At 45.0% G+C, this 17,695-nt stretch overlaps 1 protein-coding gene across 2 annotated transcripts in view; it reads right to left on the bottom strand.

Annotated features, from left to right (window-relative positions):
* Positions 1–348: 348 nt before the first annotated feature.
* FBP2 (fructose-bisphosphatase 2) overlaps positions 349–17,695 on the bottom strand; it is a 39,781-nt gene continuing 22,434 nt past the window's right edge. Inside the window, exons 5-7 of one of the 2 annotated variants that reach the window (XM_004320925.4) lie at positions 12,730–12,867; positions 7,983–8,102; positions 351–4,940 (exon numbers count right to left, since the gene is read on the bottom strand). In XM_004320925.4, coding sequence (XP_004320973.1) covers positions 4,746–4,940; positions 7,983–8,102; positions 12,730–12,867 — 453 coding nt within the window. In that variant the 3' untranslated portion in view covers positions 351–4,745. Of the gene's footprint in view, positions 4,941–7,982; positions 8,103–12,729; positions 12,868–17,695 lie in introns of both variants that reach the window. The other variant, XM_073805987.1, reaches the window with a different exon arrangement.

Below are 17,695 nucleotides of genomic sequence, written 5' to 3'. Positions count from 1 at the left end.
TTGTCGTTTTTTTTAAATTTTATTTTATGAAAGTGGCATCGCGTCATATCTATTTGCAAAATGCCCTTTTCCCTTATGATTATAGCTTGGTCATCTTTCCTCGTTTGTACTTCAGATTGTGATGGTTAATTTTATGTGTCAACTTGGCTAGGCTATGGTGCCCAGTTCTTTGGTCAAACACTAGTCTAGAAGTTGCTGTGAAGATACCGTGTAGAAGTGATTAACATTTACGATCAGTTGACTTTAAAGTTTTTTCTCGATGATGTGAATGGGCATGTAGGGAATGAAAAATTCTTCTCTACCTTCTTAGGGTGTCTGGCCTGCCTAAGAATTAAACTGACATAAGCCAGATTAACAGAAGAAAATCATACACATTTTATTAAACTTTACACGTACATGGAGACTTTTACAAGAGAATGAAGTTCCAAGGAAGTGACCAGAGCTGAAAGCTTTTATACCCTTTAGGCACAGAAATGATAAATTTGTGAAAAAATGACAAGACAAAGGGGTTTGGCCTAAGGGCAGTAATTGTGGGGAAGTGACTAGAAGCTGTATATGGGGGCAGAGGGGTGCAAAACTAGTGGAAGATGAGGGTTATTCTAGTAGGTTTGTTCACACAGATCCATTTCCTTGTGGACTCCCAGTCTCTGGTGACAAGCATGTATTTCTCCTGGTACAGGGAGGGCACGTCTCTCATGGGAAATTTCATAACCTGCTTTCAAGTAGAAAGGGCAGATCAGAAAGCTCTTCCTGGATCTGCTGATTCTCAAGTGCCTTCAGCTCAAATCAATATGCCAAAGCAGCACATTTTGAGACGGCCTGTCCTCAACCCCTTCGGCCTCTTCCGTCAGCTGAAGGTCGTAAGAGCAAAACTGAGGTTTCCCTCAGAAGCAGGAATTCTGCCTCAAGGCTGTAACACAGGGGCTTCCCTGGTGGCGCAGTGGTTAAGAATCTGCCTGCCAATGCAGGGACATGGGTTTGAGCCCTGGTCTGGGAGGATCCCGCATGCCGCGGAGCAACTAGGCCCGTGAGCCACAACTACTGAGCCTGCGCGTCTGGAGCCTGTGCTCCGCAACAAGAGAGCCCGCGATAGTGAGAGGCCCGCGCACCGTGATGAAGACTGGCCCCTGCTCGCCGCAACTAGAGAAAGCCCTAGCACAGAAACGAAGACACAACACAGCTATAAATAAATAAATTTATTTAAAAAAAAAACAAAAAACGACTGTAACATAGGTGTGTGTGTGTCCCCTATCGGCTCTGTTTCTCTGGAGAACCCTGACTGATACACAGACCCACCTTATAGACCCACCCACCATTTCCTACCTTCCCTCTATATCTTTCTCATTTGTATTCTCTTCCTCAGTAAAAAAAAAAAAAAAAAAAAAAAAAAAGCGATTAGATTCCATTTCATGAAAGTGAAGCCAGTGAGTAAAGAACATGTTAATTCTCATCAGGTTAAAAAGAAACAAAAGACCTTAGGGTGCTAGCTGATATATTTCTTTCTGTCTGTGTTTGTCTATTTTGATGTTAAGAATGCCTTTGTATAAAACTATTTAAGGTATTTATTTCCATATTCATAAAAGACTGGAGTGGGTTTGTAAGTCCCAACTTATTTAAACTGCTGCACAACAAATCAACTATCTCCCTACAGGTGGACATTAAAATTGCTCTCATCTTTTTGCCATTACAAGCAACACTTAATTTTTAAAAGACTAATCTAGGCTGTTTTATACATACCAAAGTGTAGGACTACTGGGCCAGAGGGGCTGTCCATTTAAACAGAACTGCCAAATCGCCTTCTCAGAAGGCTGTCCCCACCATCTGTCTCACCAGCAGAGGGAACGGGGTCATTTCCCTGCATTGTTAGCACATTTGATATTTTCAGTCTTCATTGTACCTTGCCAATCTGATAAGTGAAAAGTGATGGTATTTCACTTACATTTCCCTGATCATCAGGGAGTCTAACCATCTTTTCACATGTTTATTGACTGTTTGTGTTTTCTCTTCTGCAAATGGCAGCGTTATATCCGTAGTGTATTTCTCTAGGATAGTTTCCTTTTCCTCTCAATATGCATAATTCTTGATGTTCATTTTTTGTTATAGGTTACAAATATTTTCTCCTAAGCTATCAATTGTCTTTTAACTCTGTGGTGTATTGTTTTTACTTTGATATATTCACATCTGTCTTTCCTTTATATCTTACGCTTTGTGTCTTTTGGTCCCGTTTAAGGTCATGAATATATTCTTCTTTATCTTTTTGCCATACCTTTACAGCTTTATTATTTATGTTTAATTCTGGAATGCATCTGCAACATGTTTGCAGATCTATGTTTTGGGTTGTTGTTTATTTTTTCCCCCAAATGACTAGCTTATTATTCAAACACCAGTCATTCATGTCCCACTGATTTGAAACACCATGTTTTCTTCTTATTTTTAAAGAGTATCTATTAAAATGCTTCTTTCCTTTTGATGTGTTAATGGGTCTGCCCCCCAAGCTGCGGAAGTTCATCTGCCCAAAATACAATAGAAACCAGTGAATGGTCCCACCTTCCCCAAGTGGGGCCAGACCTGTAGAGGGTCCTTTGGGGGCTGCTGGAAAATGGAAAGAACAACTGGATTTCTCCTGAGATAGACAAAAGCATCTAAACTGGGAAGGCAATCTGGAGGGAAAGAGAAACCAAGAGGAAAGGGATTCTCAGATCACTTCGGCCAGAGAGCCCAACTTCTTTCTGAGGGTCTTTCCAGACCCTGCCTATGAAAGCCCTGGTCACCCAGGCACCATTGCACCAATGCTCTCAAATCTTTGATATGTAGCCACTGAGAACGGAATGCGAGTCCCATACTCTTCCCTAGTTTCCCGTTCTTAGATTTGAGGTGCAGGGACCAGGAGTCTCAAGCTTGAAGAAGGGAAGTGAGTGAATGGATCTTTCCCTGAGCACCTACCACATTCATCAAAGCAACACAGACCATGACTGAAGGTGCTATCATTCACCTAGAAATCCTTTCCCTCCTGGCTGTGTAGTCCTGAAACCATGTGCTCACCGGATCAATTTATTCCTAAGAAGTGAAGACTTCAGTTTGAATCTTTGAGATATAAGTTTCTGATGAAATGTCTAATGAAGCATTAATAGCCCATTGGTTAGAATCAGAATTTTTCCTAGAAAATCTTTGTGTTTTGTGGAGGAAGATGAAAATTTTTCGATTACGTATTAAATTTTACTGCTTCTGTTACTGCTGCCAAGCAGAGGTGGACTGAGGAACACTACTGAATCCTGAATTATATCCAAATTGAAATCCATCTTTGGGTGGTATGAACCACCTTGTCCAAAGCTAAAGTGGGAAAGGAATGTTTCTTCCCATGGTTTCTCCTAGCCCCCACCTCCCCACCACTGCCTTTTGCTTTAATCTAATGCATTATTTAATGGATTTTCTTTTTTTTAATTAATTAGTTTATTTATTTTATTATTTTTGGCTGCACTGGGTCTTTGTGGCTGCCCTCAGGCTTTCTCCAGTTGCGGTGAGCGGGGGCTACTCTTCGTTGTGCTGCGCGGGCTTCTCATTGTGGTGGCTTCTCTTGTTGTGGAGCACGGGCTCTAGAGCGCAGACTCAGTAGTTGTGGTGCACGGGCTTAGTTGCTCCGCGGCATGTGGGATCTTCCCAGACCAGGTTTCTAACCTGTGTCCCCTACATTGGCAGGCGGATTCTTAACCTCTGTGCCACCAGGGAAGTCCCTAGATTTTCTAATATTGAATCATTCTTGAATTTTGGAGTTAAGCCTGATTTTGTCCTGATGTATCTTTGTTTTAAATATTTCTGGATTTGTTTGTGAATATTTCATTAGGCTTTTTTGGCCTCCAGGTCCATAAACATATATAGCAACTCTTGGGAAAGCAAGCTGAGATTTCTGATGCATATGCCACCCCGTCCCAATCTAGACATAATTTGGACAAATGAAGGGTCATTAACCAGTGCACTCTGGTTAGGGCCTAGGATAGATTAAAACATTTCCTGAAAATATTAAAAAGGAAAAGTCAAGAGGTTGAGAAAAGTAGGTATTAATTTTTAAATATTAATTCCAATTAGCATGTGGCTTTGTCAATAGGTGACCACATTTTTCTATTCAAATAGTTGTTGGTTATCCAAATAATTGCTCCTAATAAAGGCTTGATCCAAAATTTTAGAATTTAATACCCATGAGATTTCTAACTCAAAACCTATCCACAATAAGACAAAAACTTCTAAGAAATTAAGTCAGCCGTTTATATATTTAAATATATATAATGTATATATTTATATACCTTGAATATATATAAGTATATATAAAAAATAGACATATCTATTTTATAAGAAAGGAAATTAATCACTATAGGACTCAGACACTAGGTTCAAATTTTAAGCAAACCAAGACAAATTCTTAACTGATCTCTGTACCTTTGGCCCACAGGCGGATAGCTGCTGATTACTTGGGCTGATAGAATCACAACCCTATTTGCCACTGTTCATGACAGAAGACAAATCAAAGTTGTTCTTTTCACACGTGGGTTTTATTTTTAGCCCTTGACACTGACCACAGACTCGCCTCTGGCTTCTAGACTTATCGTGAGCCCTTGGCTTCTGCTCCTCTGGATGTGATTTGGTGGATTTGCCTTTTGTTTCTCCTCACCAGCATTCACTCACCTATCATTCATCTAGGGTCCTTAACAAGGTACCACACAAGGAGAAGAGGGCTTGAGGGGTCAGACTCACTACCTGCCTGCCTGGTTTTTCTGTACACAGGTGAGATATTCCTGCACATCATCCGGGGACCCTAGAATGAGGGGGACTCGTTGGTGAATGGCCTCAGGCTTCACGTCCAGCACAGGCTGGGTGCCTGTGGTCGCCATGCCTCCTGCCTGCTCGATGATGTAGGCCACAGGATTGCACTCATACAAGAGCCGGAGCTGCGGAGGAACAGAGTCAGGTGGACAAGTGTTGCAAGTTGTCAAAATTCCCAAGCCACGCCCCTAAAGTTCCACGAGGAATTCCAGTTACTCAACTGCTGTCTCATTAGTGCGAGTGCATTTGAGCATCTCAGCGGAGCTGGCTGCCCGAGCCCTACACTCTCCAGGAGGCTGGGTGCCTCCGCTGATGCTTACCACATATGCCTTTGGGGACACCTCTGGTCGACATCTACCTGTCTTGTGACCTTTATGCCTATGAAAGCTTGGCCTTCTCACTTGGGAGTATGAGATCTAGGTACTCATTTCTCTCTGGTTCCGCAGTGAGGTACACTGATTCTGCGGGGCCCGGTTAGGAGCCTCTATATGCCAGGCCTTATGGCCAGTCAAGGGTCTAGCTTGGATGGGATCGGAAGGTCACCTCGGGAGTGCTGGCCAGTCTCTCAGGATAACCACAGTGTCCGGCATCGTGGGGAGGAACATCTCAAGTGTCGACTTGGCCGAACAGTTTGCTGGTTTTAAATGGCCTTTCCTTTTGGCCCCTTAGACTAAGTTAGTTAACTCTCTCGTTGCATGCTCTCCCACAGAATCCTGTGCTTCCCCTTTCATAACAGTCCAGACTCTGAAGTTTGTTTACCATCTGCCTTCCTCATTGGACGCCCTCCCTTGAGGGCAGGGGAGGGGTCTGTCAGGTTGGTCTTCGTGGCATCTCCATTCCTAGTGCTGCCTGACATGTAGAGAGTGTCCAAACAAGGCTACCGTGTGCGTTGCACAGGGGCTCCCAGCGGAGGGCAGAAGTGGGGGTGGGGGAAATCAGCCTGCACCTTTGTTTGCCAGGCCAGGTACATGTGTCCAGGGCCGAGCCTGTTCTGAGAAAGAAACGCCTTTCTAAAAGGCACTGTGAGAACTAGCGGGTGTCTGTCCTGTGTCCAGTTAGAATATGGTGAATTGATTTGAAATGGGCTGACTGAATGTCCTTTCTGGGTCTACTTCTGTCATTATGTTCTGACTCCCTCCCCATCCCCTGACCCACAGCGGACACACACACACATCACATTAGATTCAGGGTGACATTCTAGCTGCACGCTCTGACTCAGTGTCATACTATCTTCTCCTTCCTTCCCCCATAGGTACAAAATCTGTAGTTAAAAAATTTTTCTCCTTTTCTGCAATGAGCTTTCAAAGTGGCTGATCTAGCTCTGTGCAGCCTTTTTCTTTCCATTCTTTTCTTGAAGTGCGTTTGTTAAAACTACTTGGAGAAAATAGTTATATCTTGTGCTGATTTTTAAATTATTGTTATTTCAAAGAGAGGAACAAAATATCTCCAATCTGGGTTGGAGAGCCACGCATCGAGGAGAAAGTAAATTAAGACTGTAGAGGGCATTTGTTGCCATTTTGGGAAAACAGCATACCATGCTTTTGTTTGTATCATGTTGATTCAGATACAATAAATAAATAAGTAAACAAATAAGCACAGCATTCTTGCATAAAGCTTGTCTCCGAGGCAAGGTTTGTTCTGACCTTAAAATGCCATTGTTGTAGTAAACGCATCTTAAAACACAATGTCCGGATCTTCATGGTACCTTGACCTGCAGGCCATGCAATCTATTTTTTTTCCACGATTAAAATCTACACTGCTCTACAGAGACAAGCGCACATAGTAGGAGAACCCAACCACGCACCCCCACACACAGATGTGGTCACAGAGACCTTGAGAGCTAAAACATGGGGGTCAGAAACCAATGATACTTTCAATATGGTGCTATGAATATAGATCTATATACGCAATTATGCATGCTTATGGAAATGTTTTTGTAATTATATGTGGATATTTTAAGACTCATTTTAAATCATCTTAATAATTAGTAATAATTAGTCTTAATGTTCTCCCCGTTGGAAATGCATACGTGACAAGAGCGGTTCTACTTAAGAATATCCACATTAAAATAAATAAATAAATAATGGGACTTCCCTGGTGGTGCAGTGGTTAAGACTCCACGCTTCCACTGCAGGGGACGTGGGTTCAATCCCTGGTCGAGGAACTAAGATGCTGCATGCCGCGCGGCGCGGCCAAAAAAGAATTTCCACATCTTCTACTCTATCTCACTTAATACTCCGTAACACTTTTCTTTCCTCCAGCACCTTTTGTGCAGATTTATCTGTGACTCTTAGTTCAACCAGCTAATATAGGTAAGCTAAACACGCATGTGAAAAAAGATGTCTGACATACCAATCTGCATATTAAAATCTCCTCTCTGGTCTCATGTGCTGTGTTAGATTCCTTACCGTGGCTTTGAATCTGGCATTCCAATAATTCAGGTCGCCCGTGCTGAGAGACATATATACATGTGGCTACTTGTTAGTGTGTCAGAGAATACGGCAGGGCTTTGTCTGGATTTGTCTACCCACCTATGATTCTGTGACTGGCTAAAAATCAGGCACCTTGCCATGGCGGTGTCTATTCAAAACAGACGCATTGGGATCAGAAAGTTGCAGGGAGACCTTCCAGGAGCTACCTTTCCAGAAATATTGAATGAGTTCTGAGCAGAACTGCTTAGTCTGGACTTTGGGAGCTCTCTATGGAATTTTTGGGTAGACCTCAGATCATCGTGAACCCCCTGAAAACATATGTAATGTGTATGTTTACATGTAATCTTCTTCTGGGAAGTGGGTCCATAAGTTTCATTAAATTCTCAAAAGGGTCTATGATGCAAAATCAGTTGCTGATGAAGCTAAAAGATAGACACAGCATTGGGAAAGTGGGAGATGAACACAGCTGACTCACAGTGAATTGAGGGGCGTGAGGCCCGCGGAAGTGAAGGCCAGCGACAATCACCAATAACAACTTCAGCCATCTCCTTCTCCACACCTTCTACCACAGCCTCAGAATTCACTAATGGGATAGAGACTTCGTTTCTCTTCCACCTACCCACTCGCAGACAGACATGCCAAGGACAGGGCAGTAGCCAAAAAGCAGGCATGATGAGAAAGCGGATTCTGACTGGTTCCCTGAACAGGTTCAGCCAGCAGATGAAGGAGAGTTACCTTGCCCTTCGGATTTTTCTGGTTCGCTGGGTACAGGAAGATCCCTCCATAGACCAGGGTGCGGTGCACGTCAGCCACCATGGAGCCCACATACCTGGCCCCATAGGGAGCACTGCCATCCTAGAAGGAAAGAGACAAGATGCAGTGAGCTTAGCAATTACTCAGCACCTGCTTCAGGTCACACATCCAGCTGGTGCGACCTCTGCATTCCAGGGCCTCCTTCTTCCACCCACTAGCTTAGGAATTGAAAATATTATATAACTGAGCATTCCATTCATTAGGAGCCCCCAAACCTCAACTAGTGATTGGACTCATTAAATGTTGGACTACTTAAAGTGAGAGACAATATGTGTCCTAAGACAGAAGCTAACAAGAAAAAAAAAATTTTTTTTAAAGAAAGAAAAAGGAAGTACAGACAAACGCCAACTGTTTGGCTGTTCCTTGAATCTCCTCCTTGGCCCCCAGCGTTCAGAGCACTTTTCAGCTTTCTGAAAACCAGATTCCCTTGAACCATGACAACTTTTGCACTTAGTGTAAGCAGCGTTTATTCACTGGCAAAATTATTTTAAGGAGCCTTAGAAATCATGCAGAGAAATACAACAACTTCCTTATAAACCTCAATTTCATTAGTCATGTAATGAAAAGAATATTTGTTCTGAAAAAAACAAAGTTCATCATTTCCCTCAAGTAGGGCATGTCAGGTAAGGCACGACTATCTGATGAAATGGTTTGGGCAGGTTTGCTTTTCCTCATTCAGCGACCCATCTGAGACTTCTGTGTCTAGTCTAATAATTCTCTGACAGTGCAGGGAAACACCAAACTTCCTCGGGGCAGATATCCAGTGTTTTGTGTGGCATCAGCCCTAATAAAATGCATTGATTTCATAAGCATTTATATTCATAAGCCCCTCCATCAGTCTGTGACGCCCTTGGGGAAAAGACTTCCTGCTTGATCTTGGCATTCCCTGAGCCCAGCCTGGTGTGAGGCAAAAAGTACGTGCTGGGAAAATACCTACTGAATTTCATTTACGTGAGATTTCTTGAAAGCACTACTCAGGTTGTTACCTTAAAAATTACATGGGAGGTTTTGCCTCCTCCATTTTATTCACATAATGATATTAAGTACATAAAAACACCTTCAGATGCCAATTAAGAGACTTCTCAGTAGGTAAAAGAACACAGGTCTGAATTAGACCAATGGCCATAGGGATGAGAGATATTTAGGAAATAGAGTTGATAACACCAAGTGAATGATTAGACGTGGGCATAAGAAAGAGGTAATCCTCTCGACTCATTCCCCGAATGTTGCTGGGAATGAGCATGATGGTTGAGGCAGTATGGATCAAGAGAAGAAGAACCACGAAGGAGCAGAACTGGGGGTGTATGTTTAGTGGGGGGTGGGGGATAGGAGGGTCAGAGTTGGACATGTGGAGTTCTAGGTGTCTGAGGAGCAAGCAGATCTGAATTCCATCAGAAGAGACTGGATGAGTTCACCCTGGCAGGATACCAAGTGTGAGCTGAGAGGTTTGTTTGTACCAAGCTTGAAGGGCAGGCAGAAGTGTGGAAGCCAGTAAAAGAGGCTAAGAAGATGATTAGGAAGGTGGACGTAAAACCAGACACAAGGAAGGGGTAAACAGCCCTAAATGCCATGGAAAGGTCAGGTAACATAAGGTGGAAACATGACGCTGGATTTGGCAACACAGAAAAAAGAGGATTATAAAGGGCAGACAATGGAGCAAAGAGGGTTAAAGAGGGAATGACAGGAAAGAAAAACTTTAAAAAAAAAAGAAAAGGAAACATCCTTCCAACTTCTGGGTATTTATTCTAAAAACCTAGGAAATAGAATCTCAAAGAGATTCTCCATACCCATGTTCACTGCAGCATTATTCACAATAGCCAAGAAGTGGAAGCAACCTGAGTGTCCATTGACAGATAGGTGGGTAAGAAAATGTGGTATATACACACAGTGGAATATTATTCAGACTTGAAAAAGAAGGAAATCCTGTCACTTGTTACAACATGGATGAACCTTGGGGACATTATGCTAAGTGAAATGAGCCAGTCACAAAAAGACAAACACTACATGATTCCACTTACCTGAGGTATCTAAAGTAATCCAGCACATAGAAACACATAGGAGAATGTGGTTACTAGGGATGGGGGAGGGGAGGAGGAAATGGGGAATTGTTGTCCAATGGATGTAGAATTCCAGCTTTACAAGATGAAAAAAAGCCCTAGAGATCTGTTGCGCAACAGAAGGCTTAGATTTTAATCCTGGCTCTACCAGTTAAATAAGGTCATCTTTACTCAAGTTACTGAATAAGGAAGAACAAATCTGACTCCATATTGGATCTGTTTATTTTACTTTAACCTTTGTATTCTATTGCTTTTGCTACAAATTAAGAATGCTGCCTCTAGGCTGAAATATACAGGACAGCCCATTCTCAAGGCTCTGACCTTCAAAGGTCACTTTTCCATTCATATAGAGATAAAAAGTTGCAGAACAGAGAATAACATTTGTCTTGTTGTAGATTGACAGGAACACCCTGACTTGACCTATGTTGACAGCTGCAAGAACAAAGATTCTGACACCAAGAAGTCTGCAACAGCCAATCACACCCCCTTCCCTTTTAGTATAAAAGAAGCCTGAATTCTAACTCAGGTAAGGTGGTTCTTTGGGACACTAGTCCACCATCTTCTTGGTCTGCTGGCTTTCCCAATAAAGTCGCTATTTTTTGCCCCAGTAACCCATCTCTCTATTGGCCTCTATTGCCATGCAGCAAGCAAGAAGAGCTTGAACTCGGTAACATTACTTGACTGTTCAGGGCCTCAATTTCCCCATATGTAAAATGGGGACTGTGGTATTAACACTTATCTTGTAGTCTGTTGGAGAATTGAATGAGTCGGTACACAACAAGCACTAGGAACAGTGTCTGACACAGTATACACTAGCTACTATTATCATGACTCATAGAAGAGTGCAGTCAGGGATAGGAGAAGCTGCTACTGTCAGGAGACAAACAGCAAAGGAGGACTGCTCCTTCCACAATGGCAGAGGGTAAGGAAAAGTGCCTGGACCACTTCCCATCTCCCAGGGGTGCGGTGTGTGGGAGAATGGCAGCCGGAACACAAAGATCCTGCAGGGAAGCAATGGCCTCAGGAAGAATGAGGTGTGGGAGGAGCACTGCCTGCTCACACTCGAGAGGGGCTTCCCGAGGGCAAAAGTACAGGAGAGGGGGCTTCCCTGGTGGCACAGTGGTTGAGAGTCCGCCTGCCATTGCAGGGGACACGGGTTCGTGCCCCGGTCCGGGAAGATCCCACATGCCACGGAGCGGCTGGGCCCGTGAGCCGTGGCCGCTGAGCCCGCGTGTCCGGAGCCTGTGCTCCGCAACGGGAGAGGCCACAACAGTGAGAGGCCCGCGTACCGAAAAAAAAAAAAAAAAAAAAAAAAATTTATGTTTTTTTTTTCATACGAGTTTGGTTTTTCAGTGGTAAAATATGTATCTTCCTTTATGGGTTCTAGAAGAGGCGCATTTTAGTTTAGAATGGGAACCACCGTGAAATCATCTCCAAGACTGGGAACTTGTAAATAATTTTGACTTTATCAACCTCACAATTCATATCCTGTTACTTCTGCCCTTAAGATGTCTAACAGGTTTGTGCATGACAGCAAAGGAGAGGTACAGGAGACTGCACTTCTAAGAATTTTGCTTAAAGAACAAACAGAACAGAGAAAGAAGAAAACTCTCTAAAGCTTCCGTTTGAGGCAGCAGAGGCAGGTCCCAGCACCCTGTTAACTAACTGCTCTGCACCCTCTGGAATCCTGAGCTTTTTCGCCCTGGAGCTCGTGAAGGGCTTCCCGGGATAGCCAGGCTGGCACATCACACCACTGCTTTCCCAGCCACTTCCAGTGTAGGTCAGACTTCACATTCTTGATCTGAAAATGCTCTGACTCCTTCCCACACCTGTCTTAAAAGCGCTCTTTGTGCGGCAGACATACATACTGGATTGTTTGGGCTATATTTTTTGTTTGTTTGTTTGTTTTTTTGTTTTGTTCTTTTTTTGCGGTACGCGGGCCTCTCACCGTTGTGGCCTCTCCCGTTGCGGAGCACAGGCTCCGGACGCGCAGGCTCAGCGGCCATGGCTCACGGGCCCAGCCGCTCCGCGGCATGTGGGATCTTCCCGGACCGGGGCACGAACCCGTGTCCCCTGCATCGGCAGGCGGACTCTCAACCACTGTGCCACCAGGGAAGCCCGGTTTGGGCTATATTAATAGCCACATGAAGTCCAGGACTCGGTGATCACACTGAGAGCCAAAGACCTTCCTAAAACTTGGAGTAAACAGCAGGCCTTGATATTAGAGCATAGGAATGGTACTTTTAAATGTAATTATTCCACCTAAATACAATTAAGTGACCAGAATCAGCACAGGTGGTAGCTGAGCAAAACATGACAGGGGAGATGCTCTGACCTGAAACTCTGGATTTTGAAATATTGGCCTCTCCCTTCTTCATAGACAATTTCTCCTGGAAAAACTCACCTGGAGAGTATTATCTATACTACGTAAGTTTTAGCTATGAAAGACTTTGATTGCTTATGAAGAAAGTCAGAGTTTGCCATTCTCATACGGTCCGGAGCCATAAACAGGGGCATCAACCTCTTTCAGCCAGGCCCCGACAGCCATCCCCAAAACAGGAACCCACTGAGATAGCATTCCCCCTGCTTCTGCCTTAGCTTTCTTCACTCACCTCGGGAAATTTCTTTTTCTGCACATATTCTGTAGTGGCGGCGTCAAAGTATTTGGCATAGCCCTCATTGAGGCTGTAAATCTTCCCTTTTTTTTTAATCTTGACATCTTTTTCCACCAGGACAAATTCACCAAGAGCCTAGAAAGGTGAAAAGAAACACCAGGAAGAAGAGAGATACCAGGAAACAGAAGCCAACAGCACACACCAACAACCAGAGAACAGTAGAAGATGTGGGTCTGCTAAAAGAACCCTGGGGTTTGCCGGGTCCTCTGCAGCCTGCCCAGTGACGTTTTGATGAGTTGTATAAAGAACAGTGACAATACGGAACCTGCACAGGCAGCTCAAGCAGTGATATAACAAGAAATAAAATAATTCAAAGGAAAAAGAGGGAAAATTTCCTTTGTAACTTTCACCGTAGCTAGGTTACTCATTTGTAAAGAACCTAGCTGTATTTATCCCCCAAGTTCTCACCCCCGGTTAATTCCTAATGTTTTCAGGAAGATTTGGGCCATCAACAATGAGAGGAAAGAGTTACTCAAATGGGATTTGTCATGAAAGTGGGGGATGCAGTTAGACCACTAATTTGTGGTCCAGTTATTTTTCTTTAACTTATTTATCCTGTATTTCCTATAATGTTTTTGCCATCCTCTTCCACATTCAGTTCAGCTTTTTTTTTGAGGGGGGGCAGGCACATGGTGAGGCACGTGGGATCTTAGTTCCCCAACCAGGGATCGAACCTGTGCTCCCTGCATCGGAAGCGTGGAGTCTTAACCACTGGACCGCCAGGGAAGCGCCCAGTTATTTTGTTTATCTTAACGACTCAATGTTGGAAACCATTCAAAGTTCCTTGTATCCCAACTACTCTTATATGGGTAAAGAGAAATCCCTTCAGTCAGAAACTGTATTCGCTCAGCATGAGGAACAGTTGATAAATGGTTTTTTTTGTTTTTTTTTTTTTTGCAGAACGCGGGCCTCTCACTGCTGCGGCCTCTCCCGTTGCGGAGCACAGGCTCCAGACGCGCAGGCTCAGCGGCCATGGCTCACGGGCCCAGCCGCTCCGCGGCATGTGGGATCTTCCCAGACCGGGGCACGAACCCGTGTCCCCTGCATCGGCAGGCGGACTCAACCACTGCGCCACCAGGGAAGCCCGATAAATGTTTTTTAAATCCTCAGAATTAGAGCGCTGACAGTCTCATCCCTAGGAATGTACTTAGCTAGCTGCAGATTCACTTTGAAAGGCTGGATGTCTCTCTAAGTCACTAGGAAGAAAATCAGACCCTGGAAATCTAATCAGTTTTGATTAAACTTTGAAGACTGAGAAAATAAAAATCCCCCATGACGACAGCTCGCAGCTAGAAGGCTCCGAATGAACGTCTACAACACTCCCACAAAGAGACAAGGCCACACTGACCGTGTCTGAAATAAGACAACGATGAGGATACTCAAATGCAAAAACAACTCAACACGCCTCTCTTCTGCCACATGTGAGGTATGAGTGCTTCTTTACCACTGAATCTCTACCGTCACTTTAAACTTCCCACCTCCTACATACAAACTGAGATACACCATCAATCATCGTACCCGCATCTAGACAACACCCAATCCAGAACTGACCCTCTCTTTCCCAAATACTCCTTAGAATCATCAAGCAAAACCCCAAGGGCTATAATAAGCCCAAGCCAGCCCCCTCTTAGCACAGTGCCTCATGGTTCCTCCAGAGTGCCTTCTCCCCTGCTAGTAAACCAGCTTCTTATGTTGCGGGGAAGTACTTGATGGTCTCTGGATCATGAGCTTTAATCACTTACTCTGGACATTGGTTGCTTTGGAGCAGCTCAGCATGGAGTTCCACGTCCTAAAAGTACCCGAACTTCCTTTGAATAATTAACTTTTCTCATTGGAGGCCAGTCTAAGAAGACTCTAAGCTGGGCCTCCTCTAGCCCAAGGTCAGGCAACGGACTGAGCTTAACAAATTACATACCCCTTCCTGGCATTTGAAACCTGAGGAGAGACACAGCATCAGGGGTGGTGTCCAGACCAGACAGGCTGTCCTGTGGGACCGTTCCTGTGAATCCCGCTTCCCAGACCTGCCCATCTCTAGCCTGGGGCCTGAGCTTTCCCATTAATACAGTAAGTCCTTTACTTAGTTTAGCCAGGATCCTTTTCTTTTTGTTTATCAGCAAAGATCAAAGACAGATACTGTTGTCTAAATAATGTCTTCTCTTACTTATCCACCCCAGGGGCTGTGGGTGTAGACACTCAGGCCCCTGGAGAGTTGTTCCCTATTGTGGGATGGAGGAACTGGCTGTAGAGCCTTACTCTAACCTGGAAAATAAATGCCTTTTTCTGACTGTGTGATCACTGGCACCCACTGAATATTAAAAAGGCCTCCCACAGGGCTTCCCTGGTGCCGCAGTGGTTGAGAGTCCGCCTGCCGATGCAGGGGACACGGGTTCGTGCCCCGGTCCGGGAAGATCCCACATGCCGCGGAGCGGCTGGGCCCGTGAGCCATGGCCGCTGAGCCTGCGCGTCCGGAGCCTGTGCTCCACAACGGGAGAGGCCACAACAGTGAGAGGCCCACGTACCGCAAAAAAAAAAACAAAAAGGGCCTCCCACAGCTTTGAGAAGAGGGTACGTGATTATCAGGCACCATATCCTTGTCACCCAGAAATGATATCTGCTATTTGTAAACAAATGCCTTGTCATTGTGGCTTATACCACAGTTGAGAGTTTGGTTAACGTGAGGCGGTCTCTCCGTGCCTGAACAAAATGTGTGCTCTGACGAAATCAAATTACCAGCCCTGCAAACTCACAGATCAGGCAGGCTCTTAGTTGCCCCACCAAGGAACTCTGGCCTGTGAGGCCCTGCCTGAGTAACCTGCTGGCCACCCTCTATGGTTTTCTACCTGTGACAATTGCCATAAGCTGCTTCAACTTGAAGTCAACCTTTCAAACTGGTCCTCAGCTTCATACACTGCGTCCTTGCTCAAGTGTCCTTTGTAGTAGGGCGATGTGATGCAAAGGGTTTTCAGGCTAATAAAGAGAGCTCAGCAGAGAGCATGCTATGGTTCGTCTCTTCTTTCTGATGTGTAATCAAACTGTCTGGGCTACCTGTATCCAGACTGGGCCCCCCTATCGTGACCGAAGGTGGAAAGCATGAGCTGTGTCTCTAGAATCCTTCAGCTGGCCCCCTGAGCCAAAGGCACCTCCCTACTACCCTTAGAACCACTTCAGAATGTTCTTGGAGATACTTTGCTTGTAATCGAGAGAGTTTATTCAAAATTGTCTGGTATGATAGTTAAACACAAAACTGCCTGTGAATTGGTGTGCCAAGGCCACTTCCTCTGTGTGTGCGTTTATGTGTGTTTATGTGTGTGTGTTGGGGGCGGTGGGTAGGGGAGGAGTCCCACCCATACTGTTAAGGGAACCACTGACAGAAACCGCCCGCCCTGGTCAGGTACCACAGTAACCACTTGCATGAGTTATCTTACAACAGGAGGTCCTGGTAAGGAACATGGAACTAATAAGCTACCGCCAACTGGAAGAATTCGGTAAAGGTCAAAAGGAGAGAGGAGACCCCAGTCCATATATATATCCTACCAACCTCCCAGAATCCTTCTTGGCTGAGCGATGCAGGCACCACCAGGAAGGACCCTCAGTCAGAGACAACCCCGAAACTAATCCCATTACCATAAAACCCAAGACTGTGAGCCACGTGGCAGAGCAGTTCTCCTGGGTTCCCTTCCCCTGCTGCTCTCCGCCTGGGCGCTCCTTCCCAATAGTCTCTTGCTTTGTGAGCACGTGTCTCCTTGGACAATTCATTTCCAAATGTTAGACAAGAGCCCATTCTCGGGCCCTGGAAGGGGTTCCCCTTCCTGCAACCATTCAACCAAGCAATTCTCGGACACCAGCAGTGTGTCTGAAATTCAACTCAATTCTGACACTATCTACACAGAGATAGCATCAAATTCTACAAGTGAAGGGTTCAGTCCTAGAAGTCTGCCCTCTCCCAAAGTGGGGACACTTCAGACGCCAGTTCCAAACCCAGGTTGTCACCTATAACTCTGACCGGCCATAAATCAGAGGTTCCCAGGATGAAACCAAGCAGGGCCCTGTGGGGCTCCCAGGCATAGAGGCCTTTCTGTCCCCCATTTCTTGCAGGCAAGACTCCAGCCTCCATGACTTTCCCTGAGTTCCAAAGGGCAGATTCGAATAGTTGCTAATTAAGAGAGGAGCAGCCATGAAACCACCTAAGGTAAGATAAAAGGCACCAGAGAAGCTCATCAAGATTAGGAGACCTGACCACCTGAGACCCTGCACAACCCTAATCTTGTCAGCACCCCCACCCTTTTGAAACTTTACAGAAGAAAGAATGCAAGACTGTTACTGCCTTGATCCTTATCACATACCTCTGACCAGGAGCCCAGACTATAAGACCTCTCCCTATTCCCCAGGGTGGGGGGCACAGTGCTTGAGGCGCTAGCCTACTGTGTTCCCTCTTTGCCTGGCAAAGAAATAAAGCTTTCTTTCTTCTCAACTCTGTCTCCATATTTCTGTTCAGCAGCAGTACGCAGGAAAGCCAAGATTTTGGCATCAAGGACCTCTTTCTCAGGGCAGTTAATTTGCTACAGTGGCTCCCAGAACTCAAAGAAGCATTTTACTTACTAGATTACTGGTTTCTTACAAAAGTCTATAACTCAGGAACAGCCAGATGGAAGAGATGCCCAGGGAAGTGGTGAAGAGCTCCACTGCCCTCTCCAGGCTCACCACTCTCCTCAGTCTCAACCCAGAAGCTCTCTGAACCCAGTCCTTTGGGTTTTTATGGAGGCTTCATTATTACAGGCATTATAGGCATGATTGATTAAATCGTTTGCAATTGATTCAACCTCCAGTCCCTTTCCCCTCCTCAGAGGCCAGGGGGTGAGATTGAAAGTCCCAACCCTCTAATCAGGTGGTTGGGTCCATTGGA

Source organism: Tursiops truncatus, chromosome 6 (genome assembly GCF_011762595.2).
Source record: "Tursiops truncatus isolate mTurTru1 chromosome 6, mTurTru1.mat.Y, whole genome shotgun sequence".
Taxonomy (NCBI): Eukaryota; Metazoa; Chordata; class Mammalia; order Artiodactyla; family Delphinidae; genus Tursiops; species Tursiops truncatus.
Note: the sequence above shows the minus strand (reverse complement) of the source record. Positions and strands in the feature narration are given on the sequence as shown.